Raw genomic sequence first — 23,653 nt, 5'->3', positions numbered from 1 at the left:
CAGTGTCTTGGCCTAAACGAGCATCGAAGTACCGCAACCGCTCACCTAAACCGGCGTCGTGCAAGCAGCTACGATTCATCGTTGGATCACTTTGCTGGCGTGTGACAATGTGCCGCAGCCATCCATGCATTCCCCGAGAAACACAAAGAGTTTCAACTCACCGACACTCGCCACTTGGGAAGAGGTGGCAGCACGTGCCGCCGTCGTCACCGTGTGATCTGCGGCGTTCTTCGCCTGTGCGGTGGCGCTCACCGCGCGGCCCTGTTGCGAGCAGACGTTGTGGTGAACGACACCCGGCGCCGCCGCCATTCTCTTTGGTGCCGCGGCACCACTCACATCTTTGCTGTCCTTGAGGTGGAACTCGTGCTCTGGAATCAGCTCGGATTTCTTGCCCTTCAGCTGGCCGGCGTAGCTGCAACAGACATCCGAGGAAACGCCGGTCAGGAAAGAGAAATCAGGTGCGAACCGGTTTCTCTTTCCTGCGTAGGAAAGAGAACGCGTGCGCAGGAGAACTTGCCATGTCCCCGTGTAGAGCGCGTCGTCGTGCCTCTCGAAATGCTGTCCGGAAGACGTGGCAGAAGCCGTTGATTCGAGGCTTTCGGTTCTCGCGCGCTTAACTTTCTAACCACTCATTTCTGTAGAAGTTGCGGTTGTGTGTATGTTTACACGGCAGGTCAGCCCCAGCGGACGTCCGGTGTATCCACTGTCAACGAGATGTTTAACCAGTGCGGTGCGACAGCTAGCCTGGGGTTTTTGTCGTGCATCAAGCAGTAGCGGTGCACAACCGCAAGCCTGTACAATGTTCATCCAGATCGAAACGGGCAGGGCAGGCATTGAACCCAGGACGTGACACACGACCGAGAAAGCCAACGTTGCGAGGCTCTGAGAAGGCACGATCGGACATTTTGCATTCAATTTCACCAAAGTCAACTACAGGTGACCAAGTGGCCGTAATTTTCCAAGTTTTGCACAAATGAACGGCATATTCTCGAAGTGCTTCAGGAATCTCTCCCGTTTGAGAATTTGGTGCATCTTTTTTCCTGCAAAGCCTGTATGATGCTCATCCAGGTTGCAACAGGCAGGGGTGGAGATTGAGGGGATCGAAACCAGAATCCATGGGTTCTGCAGCGTGAGCTTTTGCTCCACTTGCTCCGAGCTGCGGTGCGTCAACACACCTGGCTACCAACATCCCCCGCCTCCCCCTCCCCTTTGTTTCAGGCATGACAGCGGGAAGCAGGGGTGATCCAGACAATTTTGAGTTTGGAGAAATGTTTGAAGCAGAAGAAAGATCTCGTTTTGAAGCACCTTGTCGAAAAAAACTCACATTTTGGAGCGGCTTTGGAGCAGCCCATACATAGCTTTGGAGCAATTTGGTGAAGTTCCTTAGCAGTGATACTGGCATGCATTCATTCAGTCACTACTGCCTGATGCCAATTAAAATCACAAAGTTAGCGGTTATACTGTACCAGCCAAATTGCCCTTCGACGGCTGTGAAGCTGCGATATAAATAGAGCCAAATTCGCGTTTTGATTCTATTAGTGCTAAGGGACAAAGGTTAAGGATTGATGTAAGCTCGCTAACTATCATCATTAAGAAGTCAATTTAAAGTACCAATTTAATCCCTAGATAATAGAATGCTAAATTTGCACTACACAAAGTTTTTACTAATATGGCACCAAAATGAGCAGTTTCTGAACCTCAAAACTTCGAAAGACAATATGCTTTGTGATAAACATTTTATTTACAACGAAACTTCCTCACAACTTCTCACCGCATAACCATTCAACGCCCGATTCGATTAGCTTTGAGTGTCCTCAGCCAGGATCACAATCTAACTGCCCGAAAATAAAATTTACTACACAAAAGCTTAATTGATAAAAATATTCTGGGTCCCCTAATGCACAGACACTGTAACGAGTGGGACAATCAAAGATTCACATCACGCGACATAAAAAAAGGCAACGATTGAGGGGCTGCGTGTAATAATGGTACAGTACACGTGTACCATTCGTGATATTCACGGTCCCAGATGTTACACTAATACATGTGGCACTCTACTTTCGGTGGTACGGAACACTGTACACTTATATATTCGAAGTTCAAACGCTATATTGACATTGAAAGGTACAGATAAAATTATTGAGCGACTGTTTGGCGAGCTCTGCATTCGTGCTGGTGCCACTATTGCACGTAGCCCCTCAACTCATAACGAACCAGTCCTTACCGAGCATGCCAACGAAATAGGAACCATGTGCAAGCACATTTCTACCAGCGGTGAAACACTTCTGAACACTTGCGTCGTGAGGGATGGGCTGGCCCGACCAAGGCGCCCCTGGCGGCAGTACGCGGAAGCAGCAGAGGAAGAGGGAACTCTTGCGGAGTCGCAGGGGGGGGCATGAGGGTGTTGTTGAGGCGAATCAGGACTGCGACGGGGATTTAGGATGCGTGTTTGGCTTGTTTAGGGGAGATTAAAGAAGAATGTTTTGAAATGAGTTTGTCACACCGTGCAGAAAAAAAGTATCACTTGCACTTGTTAGTCCTCAGTGGTGCACTATGAAACGCCACTAAAACTGACTAAACTGTACAAGGGTATTCACTTGGGCTAGTTGGTACATTTCAAAACGAGGATCAGTAAAGGAAGATACACACACAGTAGAGTGCTCTACTGTGTGTGTCTTCTTTTACTGGTCCTCGTTTTTTAGCGCTTTTGATCCTGAAATGACTAAACTGCGCAGAGTCAGGGCCGTGGACGAAAGTGGAACAAAACAATGCCGCAGAGCCGGAAACCTGGATTCGAACGTGATGGCTAAACCCCGCTGGATTCCCACAGTTGCCAGACAAAAACGAAAACTCTTCCAAGAACCAATTTGTTCGCAGACGAACACTTCGGCGCAGCTGGGGCGACTTTATTATTTGGGCGCAGCAAGGCGCAGGCAAGCGAGAATTCGCCGAAATGGCACAACTAGTGCGACCGGACCAACCCCAACTGGAAGCGAACTGGGACGAAGTAATGAGGCCCCGCAAAGAGTGCCACGAAGGACCACCCACCCGGTGGCAAGAGCGAAGAGGTCCGGCCTCTTCTCCTTCTCCTCCTGGCGGATCTTCTCGATGCGCCGCTCCAGCGCCTGGCCCAAGTTGGTCATGACCGGGAAGTGGGGCAGCACCTTGGTGAGCACAATCAGGCTGTTCCGGATCTGGACGTAGTCCCCAGACTCCAGACAGATGACCAGGGCCTGGGGGAAGGGTAAAACGAGGATTAGGGGCAGAGGCAGGTCGGCACGACGGGTTCCCAAGCTTACGATATTTACGGAATAGAGAGGGACTCCTTTTGTGCGCTCGTTTTGTTCTCGGAATGGCTTCTTCGTACGGCGAAGATAGAGGGAGAAAAAATCATCCAATAAACCGACTGTGCCAACGTATCTTTCGAAGCTGGTTTGTTGTGCCACGCATGAGAAGGACGCATATATAAAAAAATAGAGGCAAGAGAGTCCATTGGAAAAGGAGAGGTAGAGACAAGAAAGAATTACGGAACCACACCGACATATTCTCAATGATTATGTTCTCTCGTCTGGTTTTCTGAAGAACGTATGTCCCGTCATATACCCATCGTAATATGTGTACTAATATCCTGTTTGTTGTGAAGGCATTCCCAGCTGTTACGCATTGGGCCAACCGATCCCAGCCATCCTCTTTGGTTTGATCCGCTCCCCCAATTTTTTCACCCCTTTCCCGGCAGGGATGACCTTGAACTACACATCGGGCAATGCCACAGTCGTCGTATTGCTCGACATTCAGTTTCACAACTGCAGCCGCTTGAAGGGATTGGGCTTAGTTCGTCATTCCCACTCACCTTAGTGATCTTGAAGTGCCACTTGTGACAGACGTGCCGGTAGTTCTCGTAGTCCACGTGGTCCGTGGCAATGTCCGACGACTGGCTGGCGCCCCGGAACTTGGTCATGAAGCCGGGGAAGTTGGCACACTCCTGGAGATGCCCAGACGGTTGCAGCGACGCCTTCCAGTGTCTTGGAAACCTCTCGAAAACGGGTTTGTCTTCTCTAATTAGCGAGTTTTTACAAAGACTTCGGCAAACGTGCAGGCCTGTACCGCGATATCGATGGGGCCTCAGATTTGTGGCTAAACATAAGAGTTACCGTATTTACTCAAGTAATAGCCGCACTGTTCATGAAGAAAACCTGAGGGTTCGCTTTTCCGCGCATCATGCTGATTGCCAATCATCGCGATCGGCAGCATGATTCCAGCTGTTTAGAGGACAGAGATAACGTCTTCGTGCGAAGATACCATCTACGAAGATTGCATTTGTATGGAGAATCGTGTTCTCCATTTGGATATTCACTGTTATTTATGCGCAACGCAATGATTGGCTGTATATGCATTCTGTGGGAGAGTAAACGCAAGGGCCTTGTTCATAAATAGTGCGGCTATTACTCGAGTAAATATGGTACAGTGCCCTCAGAAAGATAATACTCCGAAGCTGTTGCGCTTTATCTTGATTTTTTTTCCATCCAAATCGCCGAGTCAAGTGACCAGCACCGTTAATTTCTTTCATCTTAACATCATTTAAGTGCTCTTGCTTCGATGCCTGTCATGCACTGCACTGCACTCAGAGGTAGCGTGAGAAAGAAGACCAAAAACAAATTTTGGCCGAAAATTTATTAAAGGGGCCCTCCGGAGCGTTCTGCGATGGCCTATTTATGGCGGTAACTCAATCTACAGGCCCTAAGGATCCTAAAAATCATAAAATTACGGTCATGCGCGGTGGATTTCTTTATTAAAATTGCTATCAAAGTCCCCGGCACGCCCCCCTTTCTGAGATGACCCCGGAAAACGGAAGGGGCATCTCTTTACGCATCAGCCAATAACAAGCAAAGAATTCCGGCGTCGCTGCGCGTCACCAACGCGGCCGACCGCCGACCCGCAAAGGAATCTTTTGAACACACGCGGACCGTCATCAACGAGCCCGGACTTTGTGCTCGGCAGTCGTCGTTCGTCGCACCGCACCGTCGCGCTGCTACTGCAATACGCAGTCGCATTCCACAGATGACAAGGAAAAGTTTGACTCGTTGACGTGGAAGGATCGCAAAGCTGGCTTCGGAGTCGGAATCCACGGGAAGAAGGAACACGTGTCCCGCAAACGCATGTCTGCAGATGCCCCGGGAAGCAGATGCGCCGACGCATCACCCCTATACAACAAGCTTGCGGGGAGAAAATATAGTTCGCTGGTTTTGGAGCGATAATAGACCCTTTCCGAAATTCAGTGCCATCTGGAGGCTGAAATGGTGGTTTAACTTCTGCCATACGAATGGCGGCAATGAACCCGTAGCCTGCAGTATTTTATCGGGCACAGTCACTTTTGCATGTCAACGGCAGACGAGAATAAACTTTTCGCTATTACAGGTTTTTCTGGATCATCTCTTCCAGTGTCAATTCCCACAACGATGCAATCAGAATGAAGCGCCAAGCCAGACAGAAGGGGTGTCGAAGTCGATTTTGTGCCACTAACAGGTTCCCTGGGCTCGAATTAGAGAAATGAACACTTACGCAGCGCTTGCATTCAATTCCGGTTTCCCAACGTGCTAACGTGTAGAATATATAGGCCTCGAATCCTCAGCTTAGGAGTATCTTCAACATGTTGCTTCATCAGTAAATAGAAAGCCGCCATTGGTATGGCACATATGCCATTTTTCAGATGATGATGATAGTGATCAAAGTGGCCAGACTGAATTTCGGAAAGGGTCTATTGCTGACTATGTTTCCCGCACCACAATCAGTTTATGTTTTTCTCAAACTCACTTTTTACAACAAGCTCAAAAAGTGTTGCAAAAATTACGTTCGCACTCACCGCGAGATGGAGCATTTCCATTGGTAAAGTTTTAGCGATGGGCAGGGAATGGGAGGTTGTCTTCCAAGAGAAAATAGTCTAGATATATTTCTTCTGCCATCTGCTTAATAAACAGTTTTGTCATCTAAAAACTTGTATACATATTAACTTACACCTACTACGCAATATAACAACATAAACAGACGATCGCAGAAAGCTCCGGAGGGCCCCTTTAAGAGCATTAATTGCTCCTCTCCATAAACATCAGCAAACCGTGACCTCCTAAATGGCAAATTTCGTTACATACCAAATGATAAACCTCGCATCAGTTCACGGAACTGTAGCGTAACCTAGCCGAGAGTGTTTAACGTTCCCTCGCAGTATTGCGCAGCATGAAACAAACCACTTAAAAGGCAAAGTACTAAAGCAATTTCGAAGCCCGCCCCAAAGAAGAATAGAAATTTAGGACTGTACCAGCTAAGATCCCCCAAAGACAGCATGCAGACCATAAACAAATTTGAAAAAAGCAATGCCACAAGACCTTGTCAAAGATGGCCTTGTCGCTGTGCCACCGCATCACCGTCTCCAGCATGGAGCAGAGGAAGCGCCCGTAGCGGTTCGCTTCGTTCTCCGTGCATGCCGTCACCGTGTAAGTGATGTCGCAAAAGATCTGTTGAGGAAAAGTGGATTGAAATACTACAGGTCACCTTTCCTTAATGGTACTAAAATGTATATTTTATTTAGGAATACTGCAGGCCAATTGCGGCCCAAGCAGGATTGGGGGTTACAAAAGTGGAGTAAAAACAAAAACGCTACACCAGGTAATCCTAATGCAGTACTTAGAAAGTTGATGTTTAAATTTCTTAAATGGTAGTTTCAGGCAGTGAAGAAAATTGTTCATTAGCTTCCCCGCTAAATTTAGCAGAGAAATTGTTGTCAGAGTGTCACATAATGCAAGTTCAATTTTTCTGCTAAATTTAGTAGAGAAATCGATGTCGCATGACATGGTCACGCAATGTGACATCGCAATATCAAGTCGTGGTGTCAGGAACGATAGACGGGCGGGCAAGGTTTTGGGATAGGGGAATTTCATTAAGAGGCATTCCACGCTATAGACCTTTTCATTTCAGTAGTTGCCTGACCGGCGAATAGAGGGCGCTGGCGCACTCGGCGCCATTAGGTTGCTTCAATTTGGTCGGTTTCGGTTTCAACATACACACGATTGTGATGCTGTTTCATGCCACTTTCGAATAATTTTGCGATATGAATTTCTTTCTAGAAGCACACAGCGAGTGAAACAATAGTATTGAGCCACTTGGCAAAGCACAAAGTGGTTTCGAGCCTAAATTGCAATCTTTTTTTACAAACACTATATGCGTCTGATTCCGTCCATTATTAATTTCGGCCAGGTTCGGCGGTGAAACAACTGCGCTGATGCACAGGGGGGATTACAATTGTACACGGCCGTACCCGCGCACAATAATTTCAAGAAGAAAAAAAAATTAAAAGCAGGAAAGCTCCGCCCGCAGCGTGCGCTCGTTGCCTACCACCGTGCTTTGGCTGTGCGTGCACCGAGTGGTAGGGAAAGTAGATAGCTCGCGCTCAAGTCAGATATTGAATTGATCATCTTATATTGCAACAGACTATATTGCATGAGTGCTTAGTGAAAAATCAGGTCGACAACATGATTAACAATCTGCTGAATCACCAAGAACAGATGAACTGACAAGTTTACTGTTCGATGTTTGGTTTCCGTACACCAACCTTTTCTAACTCAGAGACTGGAAACGTCTTTTATAATGACTAGAAAAGTTTAATATAATCACGTAGATAATATAAAAAAGTGATAATGTCTCGGCCTGTTTTATTTAAAGAAATTAAGCGCTCGAGAAATATTTTGATAGGCTGAGTAGGAAATTTCTTTAACTAAAGTACTCATTTACAGCATTTCAAATTATTGGCCTTATGAAATGAACTTTTTGTTATATGGACATTTGCTTACGACGTTCTCAAGGTATGAGAATGGTAAAATAAGTGAATGCCAGACTTCAAATAAAGTCTGATATTCATCTTCCGTAAAATTTGCCAAATGAAACTGAAGAGCGCAAAAAAAAATTATCTCCGATAAGTTTGGCTGAAGTCGAACGCCAGGCGCCACCCGGCCAATGGACCTTTGTAGAAAGCTGTTCACTGATTTCAAACGATGCGCTTTGCACATTTTGACGTCGCCATCTACTGAAAGTAACTACCTATTCGAAGTCGACAACCGGCTGCACTCGGGTGATTTTCATGCAGAAGGATTCTTTTCGGCGTCTTATTTTATGAATCATAAGCACTATCAAGCTGTCTGTGGCAGTTTCTTACGCGGGGAGTTCAAATATTTGTGTTGAAATAAATTAATTGAAACTGCATGGTTATATTAAAAAATTACTGAAGCAACTGAAAGACTATAGACATGGGACCAAGCACAATATACAATTCCGTGAAATTCATAAATAAACCGATAAAACGAATGCTTATATCACACACGCGATTAAGAACGTAAAACAGAAATAGGTGTGATATTGCGAACAAACAAGTTGCCTAATGTTAAGGTACCATTATTTCTAGCATAAGAAAAAATTCAAACTAAATGTTTGTTCCCGCGCCTTGTCCACTAGTTTCCTAGTGTAACCAAAAGAAACTGTTTTCGATCTGTTGGATCTACAAAACAGCATGTTTTCAGGAAAAACAAGTGTCTAATTACGCTGAGTGTTTTTGTTTTCTTCCTTGACGCCAATGCGCACTCATATACATAATAACATTGGGCTTCCTATTGCAAATGTTCCGCCCTTATTAGTAACCAAACCTCAGTTCTCATAAGTTATTGGTGTTTGAACCCTCGAGGCTCTCTTCAGGTCATATATGTATTCAATGTGCGCAAGTGCTAACGCTGATTCCTGTTCCTATAAAATCTTTTCACCCGTATCCCGCACGCCGACAGTAAAAAAAAAAAATATTCAACACGTGTTACAAAATCAACTACAGAAGTTGCGCGCATAATGATGTAATGCAATTGCATGGTAAGTATAAGCATCGAAAGACACTTTACGGAGTAAGGCAACAGACGCGGTGAAACGCGACGAAAAACACAAATTCAACGCATCCGCCAAGGAGCGGACGGGAGAGCGGAGCAATAAGTTGAAGCAACCTAATGGCGGCCGCATCACGTGATTCCAAGATGGCAGCGCCCATGCGGCGGAGGGTGAAAAGGTCGATAATGTTCCAGGGTTGAGGCTTTCTACAAACATGACCTCCACAACGATAGACATGTTAATGCTTTTCACCACGGCACACGAGTACCGAGATGAAACAAAGCATTCGATTTTTCTACTTCCAGGCTTGTCTCCGCAGTGCGATTCCACTTTGATTGGTCGATACCAAGGCAGAGAGGTCTGCAGCCTTTTTCCACAGTATTTGGTATTCCAACACATTCATTTATGCACTCCCTCAGACGTTTGTCACCGAATGAGATTTTGGACAGCACAAACACAAAACATACCAGGTTGTAAACTAAATAGCGAGAAGAAATAATTACGCTAGCTTGAATCTGCCAGAAAAACCGGAGAGCACAGATTGCGTTACGAATGAACTGGGCACATATGCCGCGTCATATCAAGCAACATCATATGGCACCGTGACATCACACTCGTGCAACAAAGTAATGTCATGGTCCTTCACGACAGTTCTTTAAATGGATTCCTCACAGAACACGGCTGATAAAACACATTCTGCGGCGCTAAAACCAGAAAACACGCAGCAACGGCCGAACCCAAAGTAACTTGGTTATCACTTCAAATCAATCTCCAGTTCACAGTTCTTGCCCTCTGAGATGTTGTAAAGAGAAATACATCCTGCCGTGCATTTTGGATACCTTGACTTCTACAGAGAGTGATTTAATTTCACAACTCAACATGAAACGCACAGCACTATGTTGCGATGACCCATGTGGGGTCTCTGGAACCACCGGTGTATGCTTCATGCACCCAGCATGCACTAGGCACATTCTTTTCACTTCTTCTTCGAACGGTTACTCTTTGTTACATTTCTAATAGAGGGCGCCACAACAGTCAAAAGACACACCAGTGTAATCTAACAGCTATGAGGCTTAACCAGTGACTGAGGGACTGAGTTCTTCCTGTTTCAACTTACATTTCTCGTTACAATTGCACAGTTTTACTGCGTCCTCTCCCCACGGTAGCACGGAACATCGATGCAGCTTTCTAAAGCACGCCCGAGCTTCGGGTAGAACGGCTCAAGTGTGGCCAAAAAGGCCAGCGACCTGCATGCACCCACTTCCGAAGTACAACCTCAACAAAGTGCAACATGCAGAAATATCTTCTAATTTCTATAAAAATCTACCCCAGACTCGCTCTTTCTGGGGGAGGAGGGAGCAATGAAGAGAAGGGTGTGGAAAGGAACATTCTGCCAAGCAGAAAACGTTCCAAAGTTCGGCCTTTGAGAAATGCGGCGTGCAACCGCAAAACTAACTGGAGCTGCGAGAAATGTTTGAAATTTCGAATAACTCGCGAATGGTGTCTGCTATTCAATTCGATCCACAACACACTTCCGTCTGAAGTGTGCAAATATTCCAAACTAACAAATAATGCTCCCCCGAGAAATTGGGAAATCCTGAAAATACTATTTATAATTTTTGAATATAGTAAAAACTCAAATTCTTCTAACAGTAAAAGTGTGCAGGGAATGGAATCAAACAACAAATGCAAAATATTCAAGGTTTTGAGTATTTGTATAACTTCTATACCCAGTCGCAGGTTAAAAGCAGGACAATGTCCCCTCATAAGGGCCATCACTCTTTCCACTTTGGCAGAGGAAATGCTGGAAAGCAGGTTAGTGGGCTTGCTTCCTCTCTCACATATGCTCACTAAAGTTTCTAAAGTGGAGGTCTTTGTGAGAAAAGCCTGTCTTGCGTTTCTTAATACGCAACAGGGTATAGTGAGCGGAGAGCAGAAGGTTGTGGCACCCCCTCACCTTGTCGTAGCAGATGAGGGTGGAGAAGTTTGGCGTCTTCAGAATGTGGATCAGGTGCACAAACTTGGCACAGTAGAGGGCGTCCAGGGCCGTGAACGTGCAGCGTGGGAACACGCACAGCTGCAGGAACTGCGTGATGGTCTCGTTCTTGGCCGAACCTGCCGTGCCCCGGCGAAAACGCAGACGTTGCAAAAAACGGAGCCAAGCAACCGGATTACGAGCAAGGGCAAATCGCGGTGAGCACCAAGCCCGACTCTGTTTAGCGCAAACGCGACTTCGACGCTTTCTCACGTTCTGCTTCGAAAGGGTGTTGGCAGATATGTAGCGGCCCGAAAGAGCACTTTCACCCACACTAGTACTTTCAAAGGCATTTGAATTCTTAAAAAAAAAATAAATTGCAATGGCTAGTTTGTGTTTGCAGCGTCGTGCTACGTACCATCAATCCGAGCATGGCAGAGCCGTCACTGACCAAGGGGACGGTAGGCACCGTTTGAATGCACAGGGTGAAACAAGGAGACGCCACGCTCTTTAAATCGACCGGAAAATTCGATTTCCTAACCTATCGCTCTACGACTTTTTATCAGCATTGCCCACAGATGGTGCATTTTTTTTGTAAAATTTGCGAAGAGCGAACTTCCCTGAGGGAAAAGTAAAGAAAGAAAAAGGCTTAGCTCCTATGGAAATGCAGCGACGCCACCGGTCTGCAAACAACAAAGGCGCCGTTTCGCACAGGAGACAAGAGATGGCGCAAGCGGTCGCAACGCCAACTGCCGCCAACGAACGAGCACACAACGCCGAGAGCCGGCCCTTTTGCAGACAAGGAACTGCAGTTCCTTGCTGTTACCGCGCTTGTCTTTTTTGTTTCTGCGACTGTCGCCGCCTGCGGAACGCGCGCCGCTTTTGAGTCGAAAAGATTGTCTGCTAAAAAGGCCTGCACTCAACGCCGTATGCTCGTTCGTTGGCGGCGTTTGTTGCACCATCTCTTGTCTCCCATGCAAAACGGCGCCGTGTTGTTTGCAGACCGGTGGCATCGCTGTGTTTCCATAGGAGCTAAGCCTTTTTCTTTCTTTACTTTTTCCTCAGGTAAGTTCGCTCTTCGCAAATTTTACAAAACAAAATGCACCATCTGTGGGCAACGCTGCACAAAGACGTAACGCGATAGGCTAAGAAACCTAATTTTCCGATTGATTTAAAAAGCCTGGCGTCTCCTTGTTTCACCCTGTAGAATGAGCGAGGTCGTGTTTCAATGTACCGCGGCATCAGTTACTGCCTTAGCGACATACCTAGGATCTTTTTTTTTCTTATTCTTAAGCTACAACAGAGCAAAAGCTAATTTGGTAGCGTAATTTAGTAGCGTAACTACGTAGGAATACCAGTTGTCAGAAGTCCAAAAATATTTCCAACTGTTACCCAAACTGCTCATTAATCATCCTTTTATTTTATGCCGAACAACACAGCCAGAAGTCAATTTATAGAGCAGATAATAAGGAGTCTTCGAGAGGGCCTCTATCGACGCAATGCTTAACGTTTGTCTGGATCCTTCCCTGCCCAAACCAGGAAAGCATAAACCAAGGAACGAGGCAATCAACACACCCCGTGCCGTCTCTTTAGGTCAGACACCGAGGCGCGTGCAAAAAAGGTCGCCGGCCCAAGAAATCTAACAAGGGAAAGCAAAGGAGTCTGGTCTCGCAAGATGGACGCTCTTCTCCAACCAAGCCACAATCGTTGAAAGGACGAGGCCAGCTGGGCAACTCTTTCCGATGCTCAACCTCGTTGCCTTCCACCATGCTCAGACCCCGTGCGCATGCTCGAGGCTCGCGAGACACTGAACACTGCAGTAGCGTCGGCGTTCGGCCGGGGCTCGGGTTCTGTCGGCGAAGCCGAACACGGAGGGGGCACTCACCAATTCTTAACTTCGTCCTTGTCGACCGAGAGCGGAAAAAAAAAAAAAAATTGGGCACGAGTCTTTTTGTTCTGCGCTCGGTCGAGAAAAACAGAGCACAGAATCCGGTGCACGTCTCTCACGTCGGTAAACGCGGAGCTCCGGAGAAATCAAGCCGGACGTAACGCCCCCCGTGGTCCAATGTCGCGCAAATGAATGACCGCGTGCCCCCAGAGGGGTCGACCACTGACGGGAGTGGAACCAGGCGTCCTTCTCGCTGCGCAGCCGTGCCAGGACGCGCCCGCAGTGGTCCTGCTGCTTCCGCTCCTCCTCCTGCAGCTTCTCCATGAGTGCTTCGCACCGGTCGCGCTCCTTCTTGCGCTTGCTGGGCACCTGCACCAAGACCGCCCAGCGACGCCGTCAGAAGGCTCCTCCTGCGAATGGGACTGTCGGCGGAGAACCTGACGGGTGTGCGGATTTCTTTTATACTCCATTCGCACCATCGTACTTTGAGCTAAGTGACCTCTATTGTCGGCTGCGTAACCGGTTCGTGATTCTCTGCACGTGGCGTCTGCTCGCAACCCAGGAGCACAATCTTATGTTAGGACTGAAGTGAAAGGGGCACTCAAGTGGATTCCAAGATATATTTATGGTGATAACTAGATCTTCAAGCTATAAGTATCCTAAAAGAAAACGAAATTGCGCTCATGGGCGGCTGATTTCCCCATAAAAAAAAATATTCAAAGATTGCAACACGCCCCTCTTTCTGAGTCTTGGAGCAGACACCAGGAGGCGCCGTCGGATGGCGTTCCGAAACAGTAACTGCTGTATCACAACTCCTACACCCAAAGATATTAAATTTCTTTTTTCAAAGGATAATGCACAACGCGCTTCAAAAGAGCAATAATAATAACATCAGTAATATCCATGTACTTAACTATTTTTATTGGTCGAATATTATGCAGGAGGTGGGGACCCAGGATGGTCACCCCGCCCACTTCCTCCCCCCTCCCCCACAAGAGAAAATGGTGCCCGTGTATTTCTATTGCTGCGAGTCTACTTGGACGTCTTGCCTCTGGAACTGGTCATTCTAAAGCACAACAATATGCTGCCAAAAACAAGCTTTTACAGAAAGCACTTGAGTGCCCCTTTCACGTTGGACGTGTGAATAGAACATAAGCGCCGCGTGAGAACTTCCGTCAGGTTCTGTCCAACGGCCTAACTCCAGCTGGAGTTAGGCCAATGAGGGAACTGGTGTCAGTTCCCTCAATACGTTACAGACATGTTTTGGACATACCCAAAACGCACATTTTTCTTCGTTGGAAAATTTTTCTTCGGCACCTTGGGAGCATACTCATGGCAACTAATGTTGTAGCTTTATTATGTGCAACACTAACATTGCAACCTTATGTTGTAGCCACTAGCTATACAGTACCTCCCACTGTCAGGATATGTTATTTTTAAGGAAGCCAGTTCTTGCAGAATTATCTCCTTTAGAATTAATGTGTGGTTTACGTAAGAATTAAAGACTTATTGATCTTGTGTTCATTCTTTTTTTCCACTTGCATTTATATGCTTTGACCCTCAGAGCAATGAAGCATGAAGTTCAGCCTAGATCTGTACTGCATTTTGAAAAATTAAACACACAAACCTTGATCTCTAAAGTCAAGAGCAGGCATTGTCAGATTAATAGCAAAATGCATTATGCACCGAAGTGGGAAAAACAAAACAAAGAAACACTGCCGATTCTGCAAGAATGGCTTATAACAAAACAAGCAACAGTCTTGATTAACAACCTTATTTTTTTGTATGGCTTTAGCAACCCTCAAGCATCCCAAGTTAAACTGCTTGCTTTGTCAGTCAGCTGAACTCGTTGCGTTGTGTGTGGCTCAAAGCACAATTTTTTTTATAGCACCACCTGGTCAATGACTGCCCCCAAAATGTCGCATGGCTAAACATCTGCGGCGGAAAAGTACCGAAACATTGGCTACCCCACCTAATTCACGCAATGTCCGACGGGACTCCTTCCAGCCTTATTTGCTAAAATAGAATGTGCTGTGGTTCCAAACAAGCTAGACTACAAGGAAATGCAAGCTGTAACTCCAACATTAAGCTCTTTTTGTTTTACCATGATGCAGTGCCGCAGAAATCGCAGTAAACGTTCGCAAAACAAACGACTAAATCAAGCGACTTTTCAAGATCGCTTGTTTACCGGCGCCTTCTTGGCAAGCTTCTTTTTTCATCGCCGCTATCAGAAGGGGGTGCCACAAATCACTAATATAAAAAAAAAAAGAAAAAAAAAAGCTGTCGGTGTGTGTGCGAATGAACGCACACATTGGGCAGCAGGTTTGGCTGCCCAGCCAACAGTGGCACGTGGCCTGCCCGTCTTTCACGGCCGCTGCTACTGCCAGCTAGGTCAGCGGGGTGGATGCGCTCATTTGAGTACATGCCACCATTTTTCCCCTTACAATAGCTAGCAGTCGCTGGCATGCGTGCAAACTGCTGACACAAGTACGAACTGCCATACTAACCACACAGAGAGGTAACGATTTCCCTAAGACATGTTGTCAGACGTCCTTTCGAAACGTCTAGCGATGATTGTGTTGTAAACGGACGAAAATATTCCACTTACGGGATGAAGACAACCGTACCATAATTCTCCACGCGTTTTACTTCGTCCTATGGCATGCTCAAACGACCGAGCAACACAATTCCACGGACAAGGAACGAAATGATTTGTATCGCAGTGTCGTTCCGAAACCTGCAGGATTCCGGTGTCGTTCCAGAGTATGAGAAGGATCCAGAATGAGTCGCCACTGACAACTGCTCAAGCTCTCCCCCCTCCCCTCCCATAAAACTGGAAGGCACAAAACTCCAAGGACAAGTAGCTGAGTCGGTTACCAGTACAGCCCCAATGATGATATCCTTTCCAGCTGGGAAAGGAAGCGCGAGATCACGTACAAAGTGTCTCCGGGTTGCACATTTCCAGTTTGTACCTTTCCGATTTACGGCTAGTTCTAGTCTGTACACTTCATTTCCCCAGAAGGGCAAGCGAGGCTGAGGCCACAAGAGCAAGGACATCGCCTTGCACTTTTGGTAAAATGTATGGCACCTTCTGTGTAGAAGTGGCAATCCATTAAAAACGACAACGCAAGTGGGCGTTGTCTGGATTTAGAGTTCAACAGGTATTATCGGGTGTGAATAAAATGTGAACTGCAAAGCACGTCCTTTTTGTGCAAGCTGCGTTACCTAAAGACACCTGGGAATCGATGCAACTCCGGAGCGGAGAGCGGGGGCTGCAAAGGTATACATATGGCATAGCATGCGCCCTTGCAACTCCACTCTGCAATTCTACCTGTTCTTAGCGATCTCTGGTAGCGCAGCATACACTGTAGGCCACATGCTCTACCGTTCGCATTTCTATGAAACCTGACAGTACAGTGCAATCCACTTATAGCGATACCACATATAACGATGTACCTCTTATAACAATCAGTTTCTAGGGTTTCTAGATTGGGAATGATCAGTTTCTAGTCCAGACGCAACGATAATCGGTTATAACGATTGAATTTTCAAGTTTTCTCAGTATCGTTATAAGTGGATCGCACTGTACACAAAACTTATACAGCAACAGAACAGATACCCATCCTTCTCTATCTATCTATTAAAGGGGTACAGAAACGAAATTCCAGCGCTCATTTTTTAGCTTTAATGTGTTGCATGTTACAGCCTAACCTCAAAGATACCAGTCTTTCGTTGAAAGGCACAAGAAAACTAATTTTAAACCTAATTAAACAATCTTTCAATGTGTACAATCAGCACGGAATGAAACCCGAACGCCGGAACGCGTGGCCATCGATACAGGCTGCTCCACCTGGAGGGCCCCTGAGAACTAATGAAAATGCACATGGGTGCGAGGGTGCGGGCCCTACTAAGATATCCTCAACCCTCGCGCTGGGCGTCTGGGACTTTCGCGTTTCGCCGGTGGCGCGCTGTAACCGCCGTCACTCGGGGTGCTCTTCTGTCGCCGCACTGTCGCCCGGTCGACACCGGGCGGCCGCTTAACCTGGCTACAGCTGTTTGCAATAGGCCCTGCTCAGACAGGGTAATGAATTTATTCCACTCCGGAATTGATACGCCTGGCATATCGGTGGTTACCGAAGAAAACCTCAGCGAGCAATTTCTCTATTTTTTTAAAAATCGACTGATAACCTTGCACGAAAAATTGCTCATTGCTCATAAAACCGAGGCATCCGCGTCGGTCTGTTGCAGCATTTTTTTTTTCATAAAGAATATGGGTGTGCGAATAAACAAAATTTATTTCGCGTTTATGACATTTCACTATTTCTCAGAAACCGCGCGTGGCACGTTGTTTCCGGTGACACGTCATCGAGCACTACGGGTCTTCTTTGCAAGAAATGTTTTAACTTTAATTTTGCTATTGCGATACACAAAGTGATAATGAATGACAGCGCTGAAGAGATATTGCTGGGAATCCGATACACAAAGCGAGTGACAGTGCTTTTTGTATCGAATCTGACGGCGCTTACAGCGGGAAAATTTTTCCTCTAAATTTAGCGGTAAAAATTTTCGGCTAAATTTAGAGGGGAATTTTTTCAGCTAAAGTTAGCAGGAAAAATTTTCCGCAAAAATTAGTGAAGAAATTTTTACGCGAAATTTAGCGAGAAATATCTTCCGCTAATTTTAGCAAAAAAATGTTTCTGCTAAATTTAGCGGGGAAATTTCTACGCTAAATTTAGCGGGGAATTTTTTCCACTAAATTTAGCGGGAAACTTTTTCCGTTACAGTTTAGCAGGGAATTTTTCCGCTAGATTTAGAGAGGAAATAATTTGCTAAATTTAGCAGAAAATTTTTCTGTTAAATTTTGCGGAGAAATTTTTCTGCTAAATTTAGCGGGGAATTTTTTCTGCTAAATTTAGCGGAAAAAGTTTCCCTGCTATATTTAGTCTAAAAAATTCAGCAGAGACATTTTTCCGCTAAATTTAGCGGGAAATATTTTTCGCTAAATCTAGTGGAGAATTTTTTCCACTGAAAATCCCCGTGATTCATTATGGGAAACGTCCCATAATGCAATGCGCAGTTATGCCTACAGCGATGCTGAAGTCGCTCAAGCCAGGAACGGGCGCCTAAGCTGCGCTCTAGAAAGTCCAAGAGTTCCAAGCCTATTGTAAAATACCAAGCGTGCCGCTATATCGCAATAAGTGCCAGCCCACTACTTTTGAAATGTATGGAAAACATGCAAAGGACATATTGAGCGCCTACTCCTTACTTCCGAGCCCCACCCTAGCTAACCGAGATGCTCATTCGCGTCGGCTGCTTCTTTATGCACACTGGCGCAAAACTGAGCTTGACACGCACGCGCCAATGCAAAGCAGTGAAGCTTGCTTGTTGCATGCCCGCTGGTGCACAGTGGTGAAGGCCACCTCCCAATTTGCATGTTCAAATTTTGGGTCAGTACTTGCACGGTATTCTACGGTAATCCTGGATACCGAAAGGATGGGATATTTCGGGACCTTAATATTTTACAAACCTGCCAAACCATTTTGTTTTAACTTTCACGAAAATGGAATTTTTGAACCGGCAGTAGAAAAAAAATTATTCTTGATTGATTCCTATACTTGCTGAACTTGGATTAACACAAAATTCGATTCGTAGCATCCAAGCATCCGATATGCGCCCTGTAACTCTCGCCGCCCATTCATTCTCTCACCCAACCTCAAAAAGCACACCGATCGATCCCAGCCTTGCCAATCAAAAACCGACTCTTCCTCCCTAAAGAACCCAGTAACCGCCCGTAACCAGCACAAACGATCAAAGTTAATGACGCACTGTCTCTGCACATGAAGAGTCCATCGCAACGGTGGAGCGGCAGGTTTCCCGGCAGACACGGCTTGTGATCTCGATGGCTCTGGTTGAAACACAGGTCGAAGGATGTTGAGAACGAGCTACCACCCCGGCACTCTTCCTCCTTCGCCCGAAGCTGCGACGAAGTTGAGTGGACGAACCCTCGAAGGCTTCTGCTCCGGCACTTCCGACGTAGACCCCGGACGTGGCTGTTCCCAGGATTGGGCCAGAGACTTTTAGAGTTGCCGACCCAGGACTGGACTGGACATAATCAGTGCCTCCCAGGGATAGTGCAGGGACTCCATCCCAATGGATCTGGTCTCTCCGGGTGGTCGTCTGGTCTGGAGCACTCTTGCAGGACGGTCTTTCCGACGGAGTATTGAGAGTTGGGCGATCTTGCTCGACGCCGTCCAAGACGCTCGACGTTCCGCTTTGGTGAAAGACGGGATGACCTCGGACGACGGTGCTCAAGGCATCTGGCATGGTGATCGTTTGTTGAGGTGTTCGTGTCATCCCTACGTTGATGATGTCCCTTGAAGATAAGTGACGGTTACTTCATTAGAAGCTGCCGCTATTTCCTTGCAATGGCCCTTGACCTCAATTAACATCTACTTGATTTTGAAGTCTGGATGTTGATGAAGCGAGACTGGGCACACTCTGTGAAGACAATGCTTGTGGAGACGTTAGAATGTAGAGGCTCTAGACATTCCAGTGGATACGGTTCATCTTGGGTCTTGTCGCGTCGTCGTTGGAATGGACAGCTGCTGTCTTCTTGTAACCGATTTCGTCAAGGAGACTCGTAAAATAGATTCTTTTCAAAAACTCGGCTGCTTTGTCTGACTTTGCTCTCGGGGACAAGATAGAATGCAGGGGATACAGAAATGTGCCCAGACAAGAAGACCTACATGCAGGGTTTAGGGTAAGCTCCGTGGGTGCCCTTCAGTTGACAACTGGAGAGAACTATTTAACTGACTGGTAAGTGACGACAATCTGAAGGTTCAAGATTCGCCACACGGGCAATGGGGGAGGGACTAAACTTGGTGTGGACGGGAATCATCAGAGAGCAGCAGGGCAATCTTCTTGAAGACTTCGATGACTGGAACATTCTCAAGATGAATGACTGCCCATGTTGTGACAGCAACTTTGTGGTCGATGCTCCACTTCAACCGAGGTCATTCGGCACTTTGACGGTCAGTGTAAGAAATGGCCATCTAATCTGCGAGGTTGCGGATGCTTCTAAGATGTGTCAGCGTCAGCAAGCTGCATACGAAATCTTGGAAATGACTTGAATCTTCAATAGTGGTTCTCGAGACGATGTGACAAGGAACCCAAAGGTTCTTTTCCGTGATGCTTCGGCCTCTGAGCAGCAAGTCGAAGATGACTCGGTAGCACTCTGTCGTGAGGCTCCTTCGAGCTTCATCAGTCGTCAATGTCTGTGAGTGGGTGAAAAAGGTCTTTCCGGGGACGCCTTGTGGACACCTTGTGAACTTCTGGTGGCACCAGACACCTCTTGGAGATCAGAAGCATTTCGAAGACCTCTTGCAGCTCGAGTAAGTTGTCAGCACGACATCCCTTTGACTCTTGAATCTTTTTCTCCGCCGAAGACGTTGGCAGGAAGATAGGCAGGTAGACGGGCCAGTTGAAAGGTGAGATGCTCCTCAATCATAGTCGTTAGTCGGCCCTGGAGGTGGGGGCGTTCACGGTGGCTTGGGACGGAACACGGACACGTGGCTCGAAGAACCGTAGACCGTGTGAAGCTCCAACGTTGGCCGGATGGTCTTCGTCAGCACAGCAGGTGATGCCATGCGTGCACCGATTTCACGTCACCATCAACACGAAAGATGAAACAAATCTTATCCGTTCCCCCTTTTCTGCTCCCAGAAATGCATAAGAAAGAAAATTAACCAGAGTAAGCACGGGGCCCTGACTACACTTCTTCATGTAAAGCCCCCCTCACTGTTTGTGAAGGCAACTGATGCAGCTGTTCTCCCACAGAGCATATAATAGCAAATCGCGGCCACTAACGGCAGGGAACGAGCGAATGAAGGGGCACAGATAACGTTCGGACCCCAAAGCGGCAAGGCACCCCAAGATCCCAGACATGTAAGCCTGCACAACTTGCTACTTTGAGTCCACATGTCATGTTGAAAATTAGCCCAGGTAGGAAAAAGAAAATGAAAAGTGGAAGAAAGCAATAAAAAAGGGAGAAAAACAATGTCTCAATGTTGAGACATTGTCTGTCTCTTCCACTTTGAATCCTCTCTTCCATACCTCAGTATCCAGTTGATTTATATCAGGGTAAAGTTCTACCAGATTGGATGTTGTGTGCTTTCCCATTTGCTGGTCTCTTTCGGAAAATTGTGGTGACAGGCCCTTATGCAATCTTCATACGAAGGTGTTTAGCAAAAGCCCAATACCTCTGGATAGAATTATAGTAGCAGAAATATCATTAGACTCACAGTACCACAACATAATTTCTCCCGCTCCATCAATAGTCCCTTGCACAAACTTTGCACCGTCTGGCGGAAGCCTTCCAAAATAATGTGCAGGTGTTGTGGCGAATTGTGCCTAGCTCTAAAGCGGAGCACGCTCTTGACCTGACTTACTGACGATGTGCAACAATGACAATGTTGTCGTACATCGTCGGTAAATTATAACCGCACCTCTTTCCAGGTGCCCTTCTTTCCTTTCCCAAGATATGCAGTGGTGAGTGCAAGGAACAAGTGATTACCACACAACGCGATGCCCACGCAGACGTCCCCATTACGAAATTCACTAAGTTGCGTATACACGAAGTACAAGCTTTGAGAACTGTTAACGTAAACGGTGTAACGCGCAGTAACCGTCAGCTTTACCATAAAGAAACGTCGCAGTTTCCAGACATGACGGTACAAAGTAACTTTTGGGGCAGCGTAGTACGCTCATTATTTTTGTCCACCGTGAAGTGATCACTAATTTCAGCCAGACTTGTGTTCTACCGTCGGCGGCCACATCACTCGCACTCATCACCCCAACAGCTGTCGCGGTTGCCAGCAGCAATTTGGGAAAGGGTCTATCGTCATTCCCTGGCTGACGTTTTTTAGAGGCGCGCGGCATTAAGAATAGAGTTGATCCGATCCACAAGGTCTCTAACTGAACCCCACTAGTACGAAAACGTCGTACTAAAACGGATCTTAATTTAAAATAAATAAATAAAAGAACTGGAACACTTCTGCCTTACCAGTAATGAAGTACTGTTAATATTCATTGTGATGTGGACAAATTAGGAACCAAGGCACGCAGTACATCTCGGAGAAAGGAAAATCCATGCGGCCCCCAGGACTGCGACTACGTTTTAACGAAGCAGAGAAGGAAAAACCGAGCAGCCGCACTGATCCCACATATTTTCGGGGCTAGAAAGACCCACCGGGCTAAAACCTCAGCGCTGACTAGATGCCAACCTCGCGTAACTATACTCAACCTCAGAAATTGCGCAGAGGAGCGCAGAGGCTATGTCAGGCACGAACTACAACAAAATAAAGTTGGGATGTTCGCTCACTTCGACGGCAAATGAGAGCGAGAGAGCATTTGAATGCAGAATTTTATTCAAGCAGATGCTAACTCCGATTACGTAACCATGCAAGGTGCGCCACACCTCGCACGGTTACGTAATGAACCTTTTTCCAGTAAGCGTCTGCGCACGCGCACACCCTTTTCCCTTGACCTTGACCGCCCTTTCGCCATTCTTGGGGGGCACTGTTTTCTTGCGACACTAATCTGTTCCTATGGGAGAAGGCGAGTCCGGTTGCCCTCCATTTGTAGTTGGCGGCGAAACCGTCATGAGGCACTCCTTACTGGAAAGAGGTCCATTATTTATAAAAAGTAAAGAAAAAAGCTGCATTTTTTTTTTATTTTTAGAGAATCGGTTAGCTAGATGGAAGGGATAACCTACCTCAAAATGCAGTTGCCAATTTTCTTATTACTTAGAGACCCAGTCGAGGTGGGAATAACACGCAGTCACCTCTGTACACAACTAGTGAGAGGAGACGCAGCTCTGTTTGCCTTCCACGTCGACCGCAGTCTGCCCGTTTTCTCCGACCCTACTGGTGCTCTTTGGCGGTGGCGGCGGCGACAGGCAGACGGCTGCCGCAGAATCTAATTCGTGACAAACTTGGCAACGCAGGCACCGCCACGACGGCACGGGGTTGCCGGCCGACGAAGTCCCGAAGAGCTTCAGTGCTACGGCCCGGCCCTTGACAGCAGCCTAACAGGCCGGACCCAAACACCTGAGCTCGGAAAGCGGAAGAGAGTTGCAGCACTGCACCAGTACACATGGCCACACACACAGACACACGCTCGCGCACGCTACAACGGGTCACATAGCCCGGAACGCACCTCCGACCGGTGCATTCGCCGTCTTGTCCGAACCACGCGTGAAAAGCGGTTCCCAAGTGGTAACAAATTACGCCAACAGGAGCCAGGTCGCGACCCCGGCAAAATAGGCGATCGGGTGCGAGAGCCGCTGTCGTCGCGGCGTCCCCTCTCGCGTCTGCTCCAGTTTCCGTGGGACGGCTGGCTGGAGAGCGATCCACAGCAGGAGGGGCAGCCGCCGCGCCGCCATCTGCTACCGTGCCACAATCACGATTGCGGCAGGCAGGAGTGCTACGCTTCTACAATAACGTCGGGTGGAAATCGAGGAACCACATTTGGGTACGCGGCAAACCGATACCATCCAAAAGACGAGGCTCAAAGGGACGGTGCGGACCACAACTTCTGGGTGGCATCGGATAAATGCACCGGTCGGAGACGCGCTCCAGACACCGTGTCCAAACGTCGCTGCCGACCCCACCGTCGAGGATCACCAACCGTGCCGCCCGGCTCACCATGTCCTTGCTGTCCTCTGCCTGCACCACCTGCTGCTTCAACTTGCCCACCTCCCTCTCGTAGCTGGATGTGGGCACGTGGAGGTCGTACATCGAGAGCGACCAGAAGGTGACGTAGAACTGCGGGCTGCGAAGATGGAGACACAAGACGGCGGATACGATCCGCGGTTAGCC

The 23,653-nt window shown here is 47.3% G+C and overlaps 1 protein-coding gene across 16 annotated transcripts in view; it reads right to left on the bottom strand.

Moving 5' to 3' along the window:
• Nucleotides 1-23,653, bottom strand: part of LOC8029916 (THO complex subunit 2) — a 70,830-nt gene that overhangs the window by 11,698 nt on the left and 35,479 nt on the right. For 12 of the 16 annotated variants that reach the window (XM_042289847.1, XM_042289843.1, XM_040207284.3 and 9 more), the window contains exons 24-31: nt 23,480-23,606; nt 13,004-13,145; nt 10,871-11,028; nt 6,381-6,509; nt 3,851-3,982; nt 3,049-3,233; nt 337-412; nt 162-261 (exon numbers count right to left, since the gene is read on the bottom strand). In XM_042289847.1, coding sequence (XP_042145781.1) covers nt 162-261; nt 337-412; nt 3,049-3,233; nt 3,851-3,982; nt 6,381-6,509; nt 10,871-11,028; nt 13,004-13,145; nt 23,480-23,606 — 1,049 coding nt within the window. Of the gene's footprint in view, nt 1-161; nt 413-3,048; nt 3,234-3,850; nt 3,983-6,380; nt 6,510-10,870; nt 11,029-13,003; nt 13,146-23,479; nt 23,607-23,653 lie in introns of all 16 variants that reach the window. The other 4 variants (XM_042289833.1, XM_042289834.1, XM_042289837.1 and 1 more) reach the window with 1 other exon arrangement.

The sequence above is a fragment of the Ixodes scapularis genome, unplaced genomic scaffold (assembly GCF_016920785.2).
Source record: "Ixodes scapularis isolate PalLabHiFi unplaced genomic scaffold, ASM1692078v2 PGA_scaffold13__105_contigs__length_92229423, whole genome shotgun sequence".
Taxonomy (NCBI): Eukaryota; Metazoa; Arthropoda; class Arachnida; order Ixodida; family Ixodidae; genus Ixodes; species Ixodes scapularis.
This window is presented reverse-complemented; position numbering and strand designations above follow the sequence as displayed.